Source organism: Haliotis cracherodii, unplaced genomic scaffold (assembly GCF_022045235.1).
Source record: "Haliotis cracherodii isolate W230 unplaced genomic scaffold, xgHalCrac1.p SCAF_2, whole genome shotgun sequence".
Taxonomy (NCBI): domain Eukaryota; kingdom Metazoa; phylum Mollusca; class Gastropoda; order Lepetellida; family Haliotidae; genus Haliotis; species Haliotis cracherodii.
In genome coordinates, this window is record NW_027266275.1 from 43,950,243 (window position 1) to 43,967,624 (window position 17,382).

Sequence of the window (17,382 nt, forward strand, 5' to 3'; positions counted from 1 at the left end):
GAAAATGAGCGTCTGCGAGCCATTGGTATGCTTGAAGCAGGATCTGGTCAATGTTATGTTGCAAGACAATTTAATGTCCACAGAAACACCATTTGGTGTTTATGGCAATGTTGGCAACAGACGAATGCAGTCAGAGACCATCCTCGGAGTGGCAGGCCACGCGTAACCAATAATCGACAAGACAACTGGATTCGAACAACACACCTACGGAATCGATTCCAGCCAGCAATGTGACTGCAAGAAGCATCTCTGGCCTTTGACAAATATCTTCACATACTGTACGTCGTCGCCTCAGATGTGCAGGGATTGTCGCCAGAAGACCCACCAGACATTCCATTTTGACAGGAAACCACTGTCAAGCATGTCTACAGTGGTGCAGACAGCATCTACACTAGGGGTGTCACGATACACTTACCTCACGATACAATATGTATCATGATATCTATCTCACGATACGATACGTATCACGATACAGTTTTTTGACATTTTTGTCAGAAAAGAGAGATAAGATTAAACAAACAGTTCAACTTTAAATCTTTTTAATAAATGGAAAGAAAATAAAACTTTGGCACTTTTATCACAACCAATCTGTCAGCCTTCAAAATAAAAGTCCCTGATACTGTCATACATGTTTGTTTATGAAACTACAGTCAACTTTAACTGTTCCTTCTCACAACAAATAGAACATTAGAGACATTATAACATGATCAAGTTTTACAGTACTCACACATGTTAAGTTGTTAACATAATACTGACTTATGACTACTGCTTAAGATTCTTTTTTAGAAAAATCAACATGTTTACATGATCACATGACGATGTGGCTCTCTGAGCAGTGACAATGTCCCCTGCAGTTGAAAAGATTCTTTCACTGGGGACTGATGTTCCAGGAATACATAACAGGCTTTTAGCCAATCTGGGTAACAAGGGAAACCTATACTGGTTCTCACACCACCATTCCAGAGGATCACACAAGAGGGGGATACATTCCTCTCCTTTGTAAACACTGACTTCTTCCTCAAGCAGCTGAAGTGTGGACTTGGCTGGCTGAACATGAGTGACAAATACATCCCCAAAGAGCTCCTCCATGGCAGATGATTCTTGCTTGACTGTGACAGGTGTCACTGCTGGTGCTTTGTCCTGGTTCAAGTCTGGTCCTGGGAGTTCAGGCAGCTCGGGCTTCCTAGTAGCAACTCCATCATCTGGCTCCTGTTTCACTTTCATTATCTGATAAGAAAAAGTATTTGAATGATTAAAGTAAAGCATTTAAAAATGTTTAACAGGTACTGAATAAATTAGTAAAAAACATTGAAAGCTCTATTTAGATACTGAAAGAAAAGCAAACAAACATATATCACAATTATGAACTCTTCCTCTAAATTGATATTTTTAGTGTTTTTCACATTAATTAATTAGGAATGAAATTCACTTAGATTACTAATTTAGTAATTTACTATTGCTCAATGTCCCATTGTAAGTTATTATTTCTGTGATCTGTACATGAGTGATGACCAACTGACCAATGAACATGTTAAACTGTTAATAAAGAATAATGCTTGCTGAAGTTTGTTGTTTTCTATAAGTCAAAACTTGCTAAAAAAATTATTAATAAATAAGGTATTATAATTCACAAACCTTGTCAGAATTAACAAGTGTAGCAGCCTTTGTGATCAGTGAACTGAATACAGCAAGTTTCCTTTCATCATCTAGCTGAGGCAGTGAGAGAAAGCGTGGGTCAACAGCTGAGGTCAACAACAGATAATCTTCCTCATCAATGTAACGCTTGTTGATGTCTTGAATAATAGCTTCCTTGATGTCACGTACAAATGCAGTGTCACCTTCAATAACCTGCATAAGCTGCAATATCTGATGTTTTAAGGGAAAGATGAGGGAGATGGTGGGTTGTTTTTCATCACACAAAATTGTGGTGATTGTCTTCATGGGCTTCAAAACTACTACCAGATCTTCAGCATTAGAGAGATCAGTCTCATACAGAACAACATCTTTCTCAGTCTTTCTCACATCCTTGCTCATGAGTACAGACAAGACAGCTGGTTGTTGTTCAAGATATCGTTCCACCATTTCAAAACTGCTGTTCCATCTTGTAGACACATCTTGTATCAACTTGTGGTCAGGTAGTTGAAGCATTCCCTGTTTTTGTTTGAGTAGGGCATTGGCAACAGTGCTGCGGTGAAAGAAGACAACAATTGTTCTTAGCTTCTTTAACAGTCTGTTCACTCTATCAATCTTAAGGGCACGCTGGGAAGCCAGGTTAACAGTGTGGGCAAAACACTTAACATGAGTTAGCCCTGCTTCCCTGACTGCCACAATCATATTGGATGCATTGTCTGTCACACATACAACAGGTAATTCCCTCTCTAGTTTCCAATATTTCACTGCACCAGAGAGAATTTCTCCATTATGTTTTCCTGTATGAGATTCGTAAGTCACATTTGTCTGTAGAACACGACTAATGAGTTTCCATTCCTGTGATATGTAGTGAGCTGTAACGGTAATATAGCTATCAACAGCCCGTGATGTCCACCCATCACTAGTAATTGCCACAGCTGAGGCAGTCAAAAGATCCGACTCAAGTTGAGATTTACATTCCAAGTACATTTGTGGAATAACTTTGTCAGCAAAGTGTGTTCTGCCAGGCACTTTGTATCTAGGCTCCAAGTCATTTATCAGGCTGATAAAAGCTGTTTTTTCCACTGTAGAAAATGGCCTCAAGTCTGTAACAATATACATTCCAATACGCCATGTGATTTCTTTAGCTCGTTCTTCGTTGACAGGACGTTTTGTGAAATCCGCCAACGTGGTCTGGTTTGTCTTATTACATGCCTTTTTCGGCTTCGAGGCAGATAAAGCTGATTTTCCATCTGTATCAATCAAGACAGACGCATGATGACGTTTCAAATGGGTACTTAAATTTGTCGTATTCCCGGAATAGTTCCTGCGTGTTTTACAGTGATTGCACACGACTTTCTCATAGCATACCATACGCCTGCCATCTTCAGTGTCTGCGTTTTTATAGTAGACAGGAAACTTAAAGTGTCCCCACACTGAACTTTTATACTTTGTTGACGGAGCATCAGCATACTCGTCTGAGAACTCAATGTTTTCCATGGCAGCGGGGACGGGAAGTTAGCCACATGTGAAATTGTGAATGTTACTACAACGGCAGCTGTGATTGGCTGATCTAGAAGCCAGTAGCCAATGAACTTGCAGCTTACAGAATGTCTTTGGCTGTAAAGTAAAGCTGGCCAACGCTATCAGGCCGGTCTCGCATTTCCTTATTTGCAAACATATAGCCTAACAGCTTATTTTAAGGTTAATATTGGAAATTGATTTGAATCGATACAGATACTGATTAGAATCGATACAGAAATATTTATGAATCGATACACTAACTACTGTATCGTATATTGCATCGTCAGAGAAAATATCGGGATGCATCGATGTATCGGCGTATCGTGACACCCCTAATCTACACTGGACGGCCATGCAGTGGGAACAAATTCTATTCGCTGACGAGTCTCGTTTTCACCTCAGCCACAGGGATGGACGGATTCGAGTGTACATGTCGAGGTGAATGTTACATCAACCATTGTGTCATGGAAGATCGGTTCGGGGGCGGCAGCGTTATGGTATGGGTTGGGATTACAGCAAGACAGAGGACCCGTTTGATAGTGGTCTCAATGGACAGCGCTACCATGACGAGATCTACTATTTTTGTGTCGTCATGGCCCAGGCATGACCTTTCAACATGACAACGCCCGGCCTCATATTGCTTGACTTGTTCAGGATTCTCTTCAACAAAACAATGTGAATGTCATACCCTGGCCAGCTCACTCCCCTGATCTCTAAACCTATCGAGCACATGTGGGATGAGATGGATCGGCGCCTTCGGCGTCAACCACATGTTCCACAGACACTCCAGGAACTTCGAAACATGCTCCAGCAGATATGGACAGATATCACACAGGACTTCATGCAACGCCTGGTCCATTCCTTGAGATGAAGATGTGTTGGCTGCATCGCAACCAGAGCTGGACACACAGGCTATTGACTTGTAAATTGACATTTTGGCATGTTCATGTTTTTTTATGAAATCATGCATTTTCTGAAGTCAGTATGGCAAATTAAACCATTTGAACAGTTACAGGAGTCTTTTATATGTTGCAAACCGAAATTGTTTCAGATTTGGTAAAAAAAATAACTTTGCATTAAATCTTATTCAATGTCACAGGAACTTTTGTTGTTCAGTATAGTCTGGAATCAAAGGATATTCAGGGTAGGACTGATATCAATGGTCTCCATATCGATCAGTTGTCAGTTAAGGATTGTATGTCATAGGTTGGCATCCATGAGATAGGAATCAATGTTGATCCCAGTCGACATCTTTATGGTAACCAAAGTGTCGAGATGACTGTCGATAGGGACAACCTGTGAGTCTGAATCCGATGAACGTGATCGGTCGAGGTGAAGATGTTGAACTGTAGGAAGAGAACGCCTCAGTTCATGTTTATACAATCGATTTGTAGAGAGGTGATGTTCTGAATCCAAGTAATTTCCCTGTTTCGGTGTTGAAGTGTGTTCTTGAAACCATCAACCTTGAGGATAGTAATCTAAATGTCAACCCTTAGAGAGTCAACCTGTAGAAAGTCAATCCTTATCCAATCTCGAGATCTATGGAGGGAGTGCGTTCCTTGGACTGTCAACCCGCCAAATGTCGACACTTGGAGGGTCGATTGTGGTTCCATGTTGATTTCTCTGTAGCATGTTGACTCTTCGAAGTCGACTCTGAATGTTGATCCTTATCTTGGCAAATGTCCTTGGGTCGAGACCGCTCTGTACTTTTTTTCTGTCCGGTAGGCGATGACGATGCCTGGTCTCTGCTAGTGTTAATAGTAGTCTCAGTAGATAATTCCGAAATGGCTTGGTTGATCAGAGTGGAGGTATGGCTGGTCGATGTAGAATCAACTGGTCGCGTTGTAATCTCCGAAGTCAATACATGACTTCCTGTAGATCGGGTCTGAGAAGATAAACATATCTCGGTAGACTGATCAAAATTTACTGTCAGCACCATATGTTTGTCTGACATATTTGTTGACTGGGAGTTCGTTGTAGTCAATGAATCACTGTCAGACTGTGGAGAACAAGCGGGAACTTTGTCGTGCAGAAAACTATCGGAAACGGTATCTCTTCCACTGACAGGGAAGAAATCGTATCTGGTGGTGGTTGTTTTTCCACAGACTTCACAGTTGGAAGACCGCTAGTCTTGGTTGCACGGTTGTTGTTTTTTTAGAAAAATAAAGGCCTAAATATTCTTTCTCTCAAAAAAAGTATGTCTCCACAGGGAGTTGAAAAGAAAGAGAGTAATGAGGCAGTCAATGGACCAGATCGAGGACAGCATGCTGCACGAATCCGGGTGCATGACCTTGATACTGGGGTGGTCGTCATGGTGATGCATGGGTGGCTGAGCAAATGAAGCTTAGAAGCTTGAAACTTTGATCAAGGACGTTTCCTCGCAAGGGTTCAAAAGAAGGAGGAATGCATAGAGTGAGATAGGATAAGTTTAAAAATGAGTGTTCTCTATATCCTAACAAAAGCAAAAGAACATTATGAAACCTTACCCAAACCTAACAAAATATTAGACCTAGTTTAAAAATAATAATAGCTATTCGCTGTTATAAAAAAAATGGCTTGAATGTCACAGAAATGCCTTCATCCTGATGACCTTAGTATGTATAATTAGTGATGATTGGTGTGTGTTTATGTGCACTATTTTTAAGGGTCAGACTATGAGGTTGGTGTGTGGCACTACAACTTCATTGTGAGGTTATTGTTGGATATCATAAACGAGACCTTCAGTGTTTACCATTTTGAGCTGTGCCTTGATGAGAAAATAAGTGAGCCTTGAGTTTTCATTCATGACTCTTTTAATATTCAAATAATCACAATTTAACTTTTGCAGTGTATCATTAAAATATATCACCAAGAACAATGTAGCTGGCTTTATGTTAGTTGCTATTTGAACCATATGTTCAAGGAAATAAAGATAACTTACCTCATCAAAACTTATGTATTAAAGTAGTCTCATGTACACACACTGGTACATTTAACCTACATTATAATACAGCAATGTGTATGAACTTACACAATTAAACACATCACCGCAGACAATGAGGCAGAAATGGACAATGACATTGATTTCATTGAAGAAGGAGGATCTAATTAAAAATTATTTAATTTATTGAAATCAGTAACTTTCCTGGAGCATCATTAAAAAGTACACAAAAAATAATACTGCAGTAGATAATACGATTTCACCAGCTTCCTGGAAATTCTATTTTGAATATCGGGCATGGATAGTGCCCACCCAGAGGTAGAGGGTTGAGTCATAATTACCGGGGAAGTAAGCATTGTAGACTCTTGTGAGTCCAACACCCTTTTGGAGCGCCACAGAGACAGAGCGCCACAGAGACATTTGAGGCAGGTGCTTTGCTGATACCTGGTGAAACTTAAAGGAGAAAGTGAAACACAAAAATTACACTTGTGTGTCGAAGTGCAAAGTTGAATGCAGTTTAGACACTGAGGATCCCTGGTAGATGTTTTACCCTGGCAAATACTAGTACTAGTAGTGCAACAGCACAAATTGCAAACCAATTTAAATTGAAGTAGGAATCAAGTGTGTTGTCGTGTTATAACGGACAAACATATCAGTATTTATTCTCCACAAAGAATTTACGTTATAGTATATTTAACATGTAACACTATAGTAACCGCAAAATGGTTTTAGAGTGCAAGTAACTAAGGCCAATTGCTAAATAAATTATGCAGAAGTTATTATAAATATGGCATCAAATTGAAGTTCACAATAATAGAAAATTAGCGTAATTAGAGAATTGTATTACATTATAACAGCGGATAAAATGCTAAAGGTATTTACACGCAAATACCTAGCCGGGCATGAAATACAGAATTTCCGCGAAGGACCCCTACAAATTAGCAATTCAAGATGGTGGAATGGAACATGTGAAAACTATGACGAACGGTCACCTTCACGTGTTAATAACACATATTATTGAAACACCCCTTGCATAGTAACCAGCCTTGCCAAAGTTGACAAGGAAAGAGAAATGAGAAAAGCGTATGTTAGGTTCAAGGTCATAGGTGTAACCTAGGTGTTGGTGATTAAGTAAGTATTTACGTTTGTAGCCCACAAGAACTACGTCAACGGCATACATGTGCTAAGCCCACACCGGACCATGAACCATGAGGGACCTCCTAACTAAGCACAGACGAAAGAATTAGGTGTTACTACATACATTGGCATCAGGGATTTGCAGATTGAGCTAGTAAATATTTGCAGTCCTTTGACTGAGAGGTGGACTCTGTCCCAGACATAGAGGGAACCCAGCACAAATCTTGAGATGCTGAAAATGTGCACAGTGACTGGGCACAGAGGATGATGTGGAATAGCTGTAAGGGTGATGGAAACCCCGTTTTGAGTCCTGTGACCTTTGGAGTGCCTTAGAAGTAGATTGGTATCTTGAATGTCACCAGTTGTCACCATGCGATTGATATGTGTGGAAACTGGGACAGTTCTCAAATTATGCCTCAGTCATAACGCGGGGCGTACGATGGCCTTGCGGTTGCCGTGCGGCTGCTGTGTGTAGCGGTAGCGACAGCCTGGCCGCATGGTCGCCGTAAGGTCCCCCTGCTGCCGCCTTGAGGCTACCTTGCGTCTGCCTTGGTATTTGTTAAAAACCTACAGCCACAGCAGGGACGCCCTAAGGCGAACGTGCATCATCACTTAAAAGGCCTAAGGCAGCCGCAGTCTTTCTGTCTCAACAAATTCAAAATACGCTGTGCGGCTATCCTAACATATGTGACTGCTACAGTATGTGACCATGGGTATGCTGTGGCGGCCATATAATTGCTATTGCCCGGAGATATGTTAGACCCCATGGCGGCCGCAGCTCTAGAAATGAAAAGTTAAAAACCAATGGCTGGTAGCCTAGGATCTGTGCAAAATTTGATAAAAAACATTTAGAATGATCATTTTCAAACATCAATCCCAGTGCTGATCATGCAAACTAAAGATATTATGAAATGAATAAATAAATATTTACCATCAACATCAATCGGCATCTCTGCCAATGATTTTCCTGCCAAGTTTTGAATTGTCCCCTTCTCACGTTCCATGAAGATTTTGCCGACCTTTGCTTTCTGGATAGTATTTACTGGCAGACGGTAGTATTCTTGTTGGACCCTGATACCATGCCCCAGAATGTCTGCTAAAGTGTCCAAGTCATGGTCCTTCAGGATACAATGGCCTGCAATACAATGGCCACATGATGTTGAAGTCAAAAGCTCAGGTGATTTTGCGTTGCATTGAACACTAAACTTCTTCAACACATCAGCTCTTCTTAGATGTGACTGAGATTCACCACAGTGCCTAAATGATGAGAGAGAGAGAGAGAGAGAGAGCAACTTCTTGCAACTTGCCATCAGCCATCATTCCATCAGTGTACCGTCTCAACTCCATTCTTTCAGTTTCACCATCCCTCTCCTATTGAAAAGCACAAGCTGAGCAAGGACAAGCTAATACGCTCCATGTATCCTGACACGGAAACGGCTCCAGTGATTTGCAGAGCTGATCACCCTTCTTCTTTAGATATTGGTTGATCTTCTTGACTTAGTCTGCTAGGGGTCATCTTCCCTAGGCAAGAAAGTTAACTGACTTTAAAAGTCCAGTTTCCACCCTTGGCGAACTACGCTGGAAATCCTGCACTTGATCGTAGCGCCACCAGTGGTTATTACAAGTGATATCCCTTCTCTGCCTCTCCTATGGGCCAACCAGGTTCCACCCCTCGTATCACTTGCATTTGCTTCAAACAAAATGGCAGCCCCCGGTCAAGACGATCTGATTGATGATCAAGATCTTTACTGTGATAAAACGGATCTTACATCGCAAAGTGCATCAAATCATGTGAGCACCTTGATTAAAAACATGAAAAGATTTGGAAAATATCTGTCGACACCGAGTTGGCAGTGCACATGCTTTGCAAATCCTGCAATCGACCGAAATCTGCATGACAGTTTACGAAGTGGATTTCAATTTCATTGCGCGGTTTTGATATGGACTATGTATGGACTCGTTGGTCCATCCAAACTCTAACTCCATAATACCAGCCTAGTACGGCAAGGGTGGAAACTGGACTTTTATAGTCAGTTAACACTCTTGCCTCGGGAAGATGGCTAGGGGTATTCTCTTTGGATTGTTAAACTTCCGAACATGCAGGGTCTGTTAAGCTAAGCTAGAAACAGCAGTATTTCATTCACCTTCACACAGATCAAAGAAAGCTTCTGCCTATTTTTTTATCATCTTTCCATCTACAATTAGAGCAGATGCTTTGACAATCTAGGCACACATGTTAAGGGAATGTCCAAGTTCTTGGAAGTGTGTTGCACAGCTTGAACAACATTCTTGAATATGTGGGTTTCATACAGTCAGTACAACAACTGCTTTACAGTACAACAACTGTACAATCTCCCGCATTTTAAGCAAGCATCTTCCCAACTCTCTCGTTTTCTGCCTCACATACTGGTATTGATGAGCATTGTTTGCACATGTACTGAAAAGTCTGGATCCAAACTGAACAAGTAAGTCATCATTCCTAAAAACATGGAATAGAATCACATGCCATTCAATCTAGTATGTTTCGTCTGAGCAGAGCATTTGCCTCTACTGAAACAGGCAACTTAGCACTAAATGGCTGCTTGATGTCATCGTCAAAACAACCCTTTTCCACCTTGACAAGTGTTGGATTTGCATGTTGCAACATGTCGCCAATGGTCTTTTCTACGTGGAAATGCAAAACAGTTTTCAAAAGGCAGAAAATCCCCAGCACCCACGTCCCTTTCGTTTCACAGGTATTGTACTCCCCTGGTTACTGGCTAAAACCACTTGTTTCTGAGATTCTACCATCTTAACTTATGTTCTGCAGATTTCTGTAGGAAACTTAAGATGGCAGTAACTTCAATGTGATCCTTATGTTTTTGTTCCATGTGTCTTGGTAACTTAGCATAGACTTTTTGGCAATACACACATGCACTCACTTTATCCCAAAAAAGTTTAGTTTAAGTGTTTGTGGATTTTGACACAGTCACAAACTGCCTTGGGTTTGAATTGACTTTAGTGTCTGCTGTACTGTCTGCAATACTCACACAAACCTCTGGCTTGCTATTTGGGGCAGGCTGAGCGTTTATCATAGGAAACACATCAGACAACTGACTGTGTGTGTATGTGTGTCTCTCTGTCTCTCTCTCACACACACACTCACACACATACACACACAAAATGAAAATAGCCCCAATGGCTATGCAGCTAACCATGAAGTCATACAGATGAACACATTGAAATTGTATAAGGCCAAGTTTAATTCAATTTGGTATCCATTCGTAGAAGTTACCCCTGTTTCAAATTAGCTAATCAAATGACAGTTGACCTAATTCACATCTACAAGTATGCATATTGTTGGGCATAGAGAGACAATGATATGTTAAATCAAAAGCCAAATGTGGTCCAAATCAGATTGTACGAGGGGCGTTCAATAAGTTTTGCAACTTCAATATAAGACCAAGTTGCAGAATACCTTTCGCACTTTTATTTTTCAATATAATCTCCATTTACCTCAATACACTTATTCCATTTGTCCTTCAAGCTTTTAATACCATTTTTTTTATAGAAATCTGCAGATTGGCCCTCTAACCACGCCTCTGTGGCAGCCTTTATGTCCTCGTCATCCTGGAAGCGTCTTCCACGTAGGGCAGATTTCATTTGCGGGAACAAGAAATAGTCACTGGGTCTGGGCTGTAGGGTGGGTGATTTAACTGTACAGCCCAGACTTATATTGAAGTTGCAAAACTTATTGAAAGCCCCTCGTATTTACAAGAGTCAGAGCCATTCATAATTCAGACAAGAAACACAAGGAAATTTGACCAAATTAATATATAAATATTGTTAGGTTTACACGAAGACATTGCCTTTATGAACACAAAGACCAAATTTGATCCTATCATGTCCCAAAATTATAGAAGCAGGCCTTATTTCCAATTCAGTATGCACACCCATGTAAATGGTTTCTTCTAAACACAGACATAACAAAACTCAAAGGCAATGTTAGAAGTTAGCCCTGCTTCAAATTGAACCAGGGTGATGGGGTTGTCTAGTGGTTAAATCCTTCGCTTATCATGCCAAAGACCTGGGTTCGATTCCCCACATTGGTACAATTTGTGAAGCCCATTTATGGTGTCCCCCGCTCGCTGCTACAAGCGGCGTAAAACCATACTCACTCACTCAAATATGGACAATGCCACACACAACCAAACGGTTTCAGAGAAGTGGAAAATGTGGAAGGTTTCGGCAGCTGATGTGGGGCAGGAGAGCTAGAAAGGTAAATGCCAGATGATAACCTGAATATATATATATAGTCAACATATGTGTGTCAATGAGTCCTGCTTTGGCTGCGTCTGGAAGCAGGTTGAGTGATGCAGAACAGCATTCTAAAGTACTGTCGATAGAGGTATCATGAACTGGACTGATAGGTGGTCTTTCAACTGGGGGTCTGTCAGGGGGATCTGAAATATGTTCAAAACACGATGCAAGTACACAGCATTATTCAGGATTCTAAACTAAGGGACCCTGGCAAGCAAATTGGGTACAAATTGTTATATTGTTAAAAGGTATTTTCCTCAATTCAGATGTTTTATAACCTTGTGCTTGAATATTGCATTGAATGCAACTATATAAACCTGAGCATTAAATTAGTTACTACAGTGTAGTAAAATTGAGTAAAATCTAAATATTCTTTACATTTGCATGCTTATCCTGCATTACTCCTTGATGCATATACTGCTTACCTTACGACAATAAAAGACAGCACCCAGCGATCATCTTGGGTGAAAGAGAAAAAGCTGTTTCAATCTCAAATCCTGCTTTTTGTAGGACCATCGCCGCTGATATGTGTGACCTCGATGATGTCACAAAAGGTCATCAACCAAGTCAGCGAGCCTGACCACCCGATCCCGTTAGTCGCCTTTTACGACAAGCATAGTCACCTTTTACGGCAAGCATGGGTTGCTGAAGACCTATTCTATCCCGGAATCTTCACGGGTCGCCTTTTACGGAAAGCATGGGTTGCTGAAGACCTATTCTATCCCGGAATCTTCATGGGTCGCCTTTTAGGAAAAGCATGGGTTGCTGAAGACCGATTCTACCCCGGGTCTTCACTGGTCTCCTTTGTCAGGAACAGACAGAAGTGAACATTTAGACATTGACCATAAAGTACATATGTATTGTCTAGAATTGTCCCTTCTTTTTCTCCTTCTATACCTTGTAAAAAGTATCCCTGGCTTTGTAGGTATTCCACTAATTTTTCCCTATCTAGCACACCAGGAAAGTCTCTAGTATAATCTATGGAATTTATCTCGTATCCGAAGGAATATAGTTGCGTGTGTAGTGCATCCAACCCCTTTTGTGTTTCCTCTAGGGACAACTCAGAGACATCTATTTTGCATACAAATATACCTTTGGGTTCATCGTTGGAAAATCCTTCCATCCATTTTTTCTTCGCTTTGTATTCTGTTTGTTTTTGTATTTGTTGTATTGTGTCTCGTATTTTGCTTCCGGAGCCTCCTATATAGTAGCATTCACGCGACATCTGTATACTTTCTTTGTTGCTATTTGTATTCCTTGTAGCATACGTTTCGCAGATCCATTTTCTCCAGTTGTACAAGACACAGATCCTCGTAGAGATACTATATCGTTTTCTTCTAGATAGCCAAATACATACATATTGTCTACAAATGTTGGTAGGCCCTCCAAAGGTTCTAGATGTGTACTACCCAGATTTCCTTCCAAATAGTCTACCTTGGATATATCTGGTAGCAAGTTGTCTTTGTATGCATTCTCCACTAGTATATGTTGGAACACAGACATTTCTGCACTTATGCCCATGATCTCCATAGTTGTATATTTCGCTTCTTCCATTTTTGTTCTATACTATAGTTGGGCACAAATGTTCAACTGGGAATTCGTTGGGCACAGTTGTATGCTTTGGGCACATCCTATTGCTCCAGTGAAAAAAATATTGTAGGGGGTTGCCGGAATCGGGGGTGCCAAAGAAGAAAAATGCGCTCTCTTGAAATCATATAGACTAGTTTTCTACTACCTATGCTTTTTTCTTTGTAGTCCACAGCTGTTTTCTCCAGTTCGTCTATTCTTTTCTCTCGTAGTTGTCTTTGTTTCTAGTTCTTCTCCTACAGCACGACACCATAGATTGGTTTCCTCTTCGGTTTCCTCTATTTCTCCTTGTTTTAGAGGTATTTCCTTTGTTGGTGGCTTGAGTTGTTTCTCTGCCCTGTCTATAAGAACAGGCTCTGTCCTGTCTTATTCGACTACTTTGCTAGGAGGAAAGATGAGCGTTGTTTTTTTGTCATCATTTTTATCCGAGATTGGTGAGTGGCAGACTTTGTCTAGGATGCAATAGAATGGTGCATTGGATAGCCGCAAGTTAGCCACCCATCTCTCGAACGGCCTCTTGTATCTAGTATCCATAGACTGGCACTGTTTCTCCACCCACATAAAGGAGTAGGAGTAGTCTGTTTGTCTTTCGTCCATTGTTCTCTAGCGTTGCTACTGCAAACTTCGTGCACACATATTTTCCAGCTGGCAATGTTGATGCTTTCCTATGTTTGGAAATGGGTGGCAAAGGTAATAGTTCTAGATCTGTTGGACCGCCGTGGTTTGGTATTTGTAAGATGGGTGGATTCCTCCCAGGTGGATCGGGGAAGTCGCCTTCACCTGCTAGTCTTCGGAAGATGCAGTCGTTTTGTCCACATTGACACTGCTCTGGTAGAGTTTTGGTAAGTATCGAGTATTGGATAGACCACCCAGCACATTCGTTGTTGTACAGATTTTCTATATTCACTATACAACTAGGGATCGCTATCTGGTCTTGGGCTACTAGGGGCAGCCGCTTTTCTGGTGGTGGTATGGTGGTGAATCTGTTTATCCATAGTGGGCATTTCTTGCTATTGACGCAGTGGTCTGTGGCGCCGCATTTGCCAGTGGAAGTAGGATTCTCGAAGATGCTTGGTGGTGTAGGATAAGTGGAGAGACAGTCCCCGCATTGGTTGTGTGGATTTCTTTCACTTTCTCTAGAGGAAATAATACGAAGTTTGCCGAGGCTTCGATGTCTGTTGTATAAGAAAACGAAGTCTAGTATCTTACCAGACTCGATTGCAGGATGGAAGACGCATAGATATATCTCTAGAAACTGCCTAGGGATTTGGTACCGCTCGTAGAAAGTATACCCTAAATACTCCAAGATTTGTTTCTCTCTATCAACTCTATCTACAATCATAGGCCTCCAATACCTCTTCTTGCTGTTCAGAATTTGCTTCCTCTTGGTTTCCACAAATTTGCATATATCGAGCTTGTGAAATGTGGTACTTCTGTTTTGCTGCTCGAACAGATAAAGTGCCCAAACTAATTTCGGTGTATACTTCTCTTGGTAGGGATGCTCTTGGCATTTTTATATATCCTATGTACATCAAATGTTTATTTGGGAGTATACCTATTTGGGTGAATTCGTCTTAGTTTAATGTCATGTCGATCGTAGAATAGCATAATCATTTTAATGGAAGAGAGAAAAAATTCCCCCTCCTGTAGTAGCAGTATTGGGGTATAAATCTGGCCCCATCATGGGTGTACCAGTCTCATGCTATTTCCCCCCTTACCTATACTACTCAAGTAGTATAGGTAATGGGGGTTCTGCCGCAACTCCACTGGAGCCGGATTTATTACCTATACTGCTACTACAGATGGCATTTTTTATGCCAAAATGATTATGCGATTCAACGATAGTCATTAGATTAAGTTAAATTGGCTCTAGCTCACCAATACCTGGGGCCAATCATTGCTTTAGATGAGCCTAAATGGTAATAAAAATATTCTTCATTATTTTCATCGACAAAGCGATATTCAACATTTTTATTAAGTTCTTCGTTCATTTTACTAGGAGACCAGACTATATAACTACACTCTTCTTGTAAATTGATAAGAAACAATTGATTACCGTATTTGGTTGGTTTGACATCACTGATATAATAAAAACCTTGTGGTAATTCTCTCCATTTCATAGTTTTTTCCATTATTATATATTTTTATGTAAGCATTTGTCTAAATGTGATCAAACGATAGTAAGCAATCTATTTTTAATCTCCAACCAGTTCTTTGGTTTAGGCACGGAATAATTGACGCGCTTGTTGCCTCCCCTGTTCTATGAACTTTTTTTTCTCGTCTTCGCTAATACCACTGGTCTTATGAGATTTTGATCGAATCTCCTGCTTCATTTCATTGTATTTGGTGAGTTCCGACAGCACTAAACGAAACTCATCCTCGGATATCTTACAATCGGCCATTGCTGTCGAAATATGATTCTCAATGCTGTTCAACTTTGCTTAGGCGAGTATCCGAATACTATCATGTTTTAATGCTTTCTTTTGCAACCTACGAGAAATGAATTTTATAGCTATTCCTGTCAGTCCTGAGACTCCGGCACCTATTTCCATGCCGAGCACGATAGGCGCGTCGATTATAGTTGATAGTAAACCGACACCAGCTACACCGAGTCCCATGCTAGCCGCTACAAGCGCGGTGTCAACTCCGTCGAGAGCATTCACGGCTCTGCGATACTTTTTATACAATCCAAGCCTCAACTCCCTATCCTTCTCTATTTGCTTATTTGATGTAATCGAAATCCATCAACAGTTTCCATCTTTTCAATTGCTTCATCTAGCGCCGGATATAAACTCATAGTGTATATTACGAATATATAATAGTCTTTAATTGGTCTTGCTTAAATGTTTTGAGATTATACATCAACCTTATCAAATGTATATTATACGGCAAGAATATCTTAGTAAGAGAAATGCTGTTACCTTTGATAATTTGAACCCACTCGAGGGTTGCAACGGGTGATGCTCCGATATGAATAATACTGCAACGTTGACGCTCGTGTTTCTTGAGCCATTTAATCGATAGACCTGGTAATATTTCAAAGGCATCTTCCGGTGCATCTCCGAACAAGCCTCTAATAATAAGAGTAGAAATATTAGGTATTGCACTCAAGTTATCTTTAATATCATCGAATTCTGTAACCAAATGTAAACTAAATTTTTTTACTGCTGGACGACTATATAACATATGACCTGGGTTTTCTGGCAGGGGAGAGACTAACACACTTTTTCGTTTTGACGGGATATAGGCCACGAGTATGATACCACTATTTATTATCTTAGTTAAATTATGTCCCTTACCCATCATAACATAAGGTGGGGTAATGACGATATTCAATAGCCACTCGATGTTTGCTTCGACCATAGTCCATTTATTCTCACTGTTGCGAATAATATTGTACGAAGTGTTTTTATGGAGTCTACTAACGTCAACATCGCTTAAATCTTCTAGATTACCCGTGAATGTAACTTCTTTCCGCTTGTATACATTATTGTGTAAGTGTAAAGCGTATAACTTACCATTGGTACCCGGTTTACCGAAACCCTTCTGTGTCTCCGAGATCAGAAAGTGCAATTGTATTACATTGTCTGAGAGTTCCAGGGCCTGATGCATCAACCATTATTTATAATATGGAGTGTTACACTTAAGTATCCTATATGTACAGGTTGGTGTTTTACATCTAATATAGAAATTTTGAGGTCTGAAATAATACTCCGCTTTAATTTTTTATATTGTTATGTTGAGAAAGATTCCGTTCTACCGCTATCATATTTTTCATCTTTGACTTTAATAGATCTGAGTATAGTTGAAGGACTTTCTAGTTGAATATTATCCGTCGTGCTTATTTGATCAAGATGGATACACAACTCTTTATAGGGAACTAAATCGGGTAATTTAACTCCCTGTGCTGATGTCTTGATTACTGTTATATCTCCGAATGCAAATCCAAGTGTTACCGCTAAGTTCATGAAAAGCTTTACATCCTTTTCTCCAGCTTTTAATATCAGCATCCCATTCGACTCATTTTGTGTGAGACTAACTCCCAAAGGCTTAAAAATTTCATCATTGAGTGAGCATACGCTGTAATACCCATCAGGTATAATGTGTCCTTTTCTATTTATCATTATCTGATTATTTCTTCTCACAGCATTTATATTGGTCCAAAGCGGGTAATACGTTACGTCACAGATAGCTACTTCGAGTTGTCCATCAGAGTTATTGATAGTATGAAGCAGTTGAATAGACTGACCGTTTGTTATTCCCGGGAGTGGAACATACATATTAAA

The 17,382-nt window shown here is 40.4% G+C and overlaps 1 protein-coding gene across 1 annotated transcript; it reads right to left on the bottom strand.

Annotated features, from left to right (window-relative positions):
* Window positions 1–762: 762 nt before the first annotated feature.
* On the bottom strand, window positions 763–2,554 carry LOC139467624 (E3 SUMO-protein ligase ZBED1-like). The gene is made up of 2 exons (XM_071249152.1): window positions 1,636–2,554; window positions 763–1,227 (listed from the first exon to the last, which is right to left on the bottom strand). The coding sequence occupies exons 1-2, from the start codon at window positions 2,332–2,334 to the stop codon at window positions 763–765; spliced, it is 1,164 nt and encodes a 387-aa protein (XP_071105253.1). The 5' UTR covers window positions 2,335–2,554.
* Between the last annotated feature and the right edge of the window lie 14,828 nt (window positions 2,555–17,382).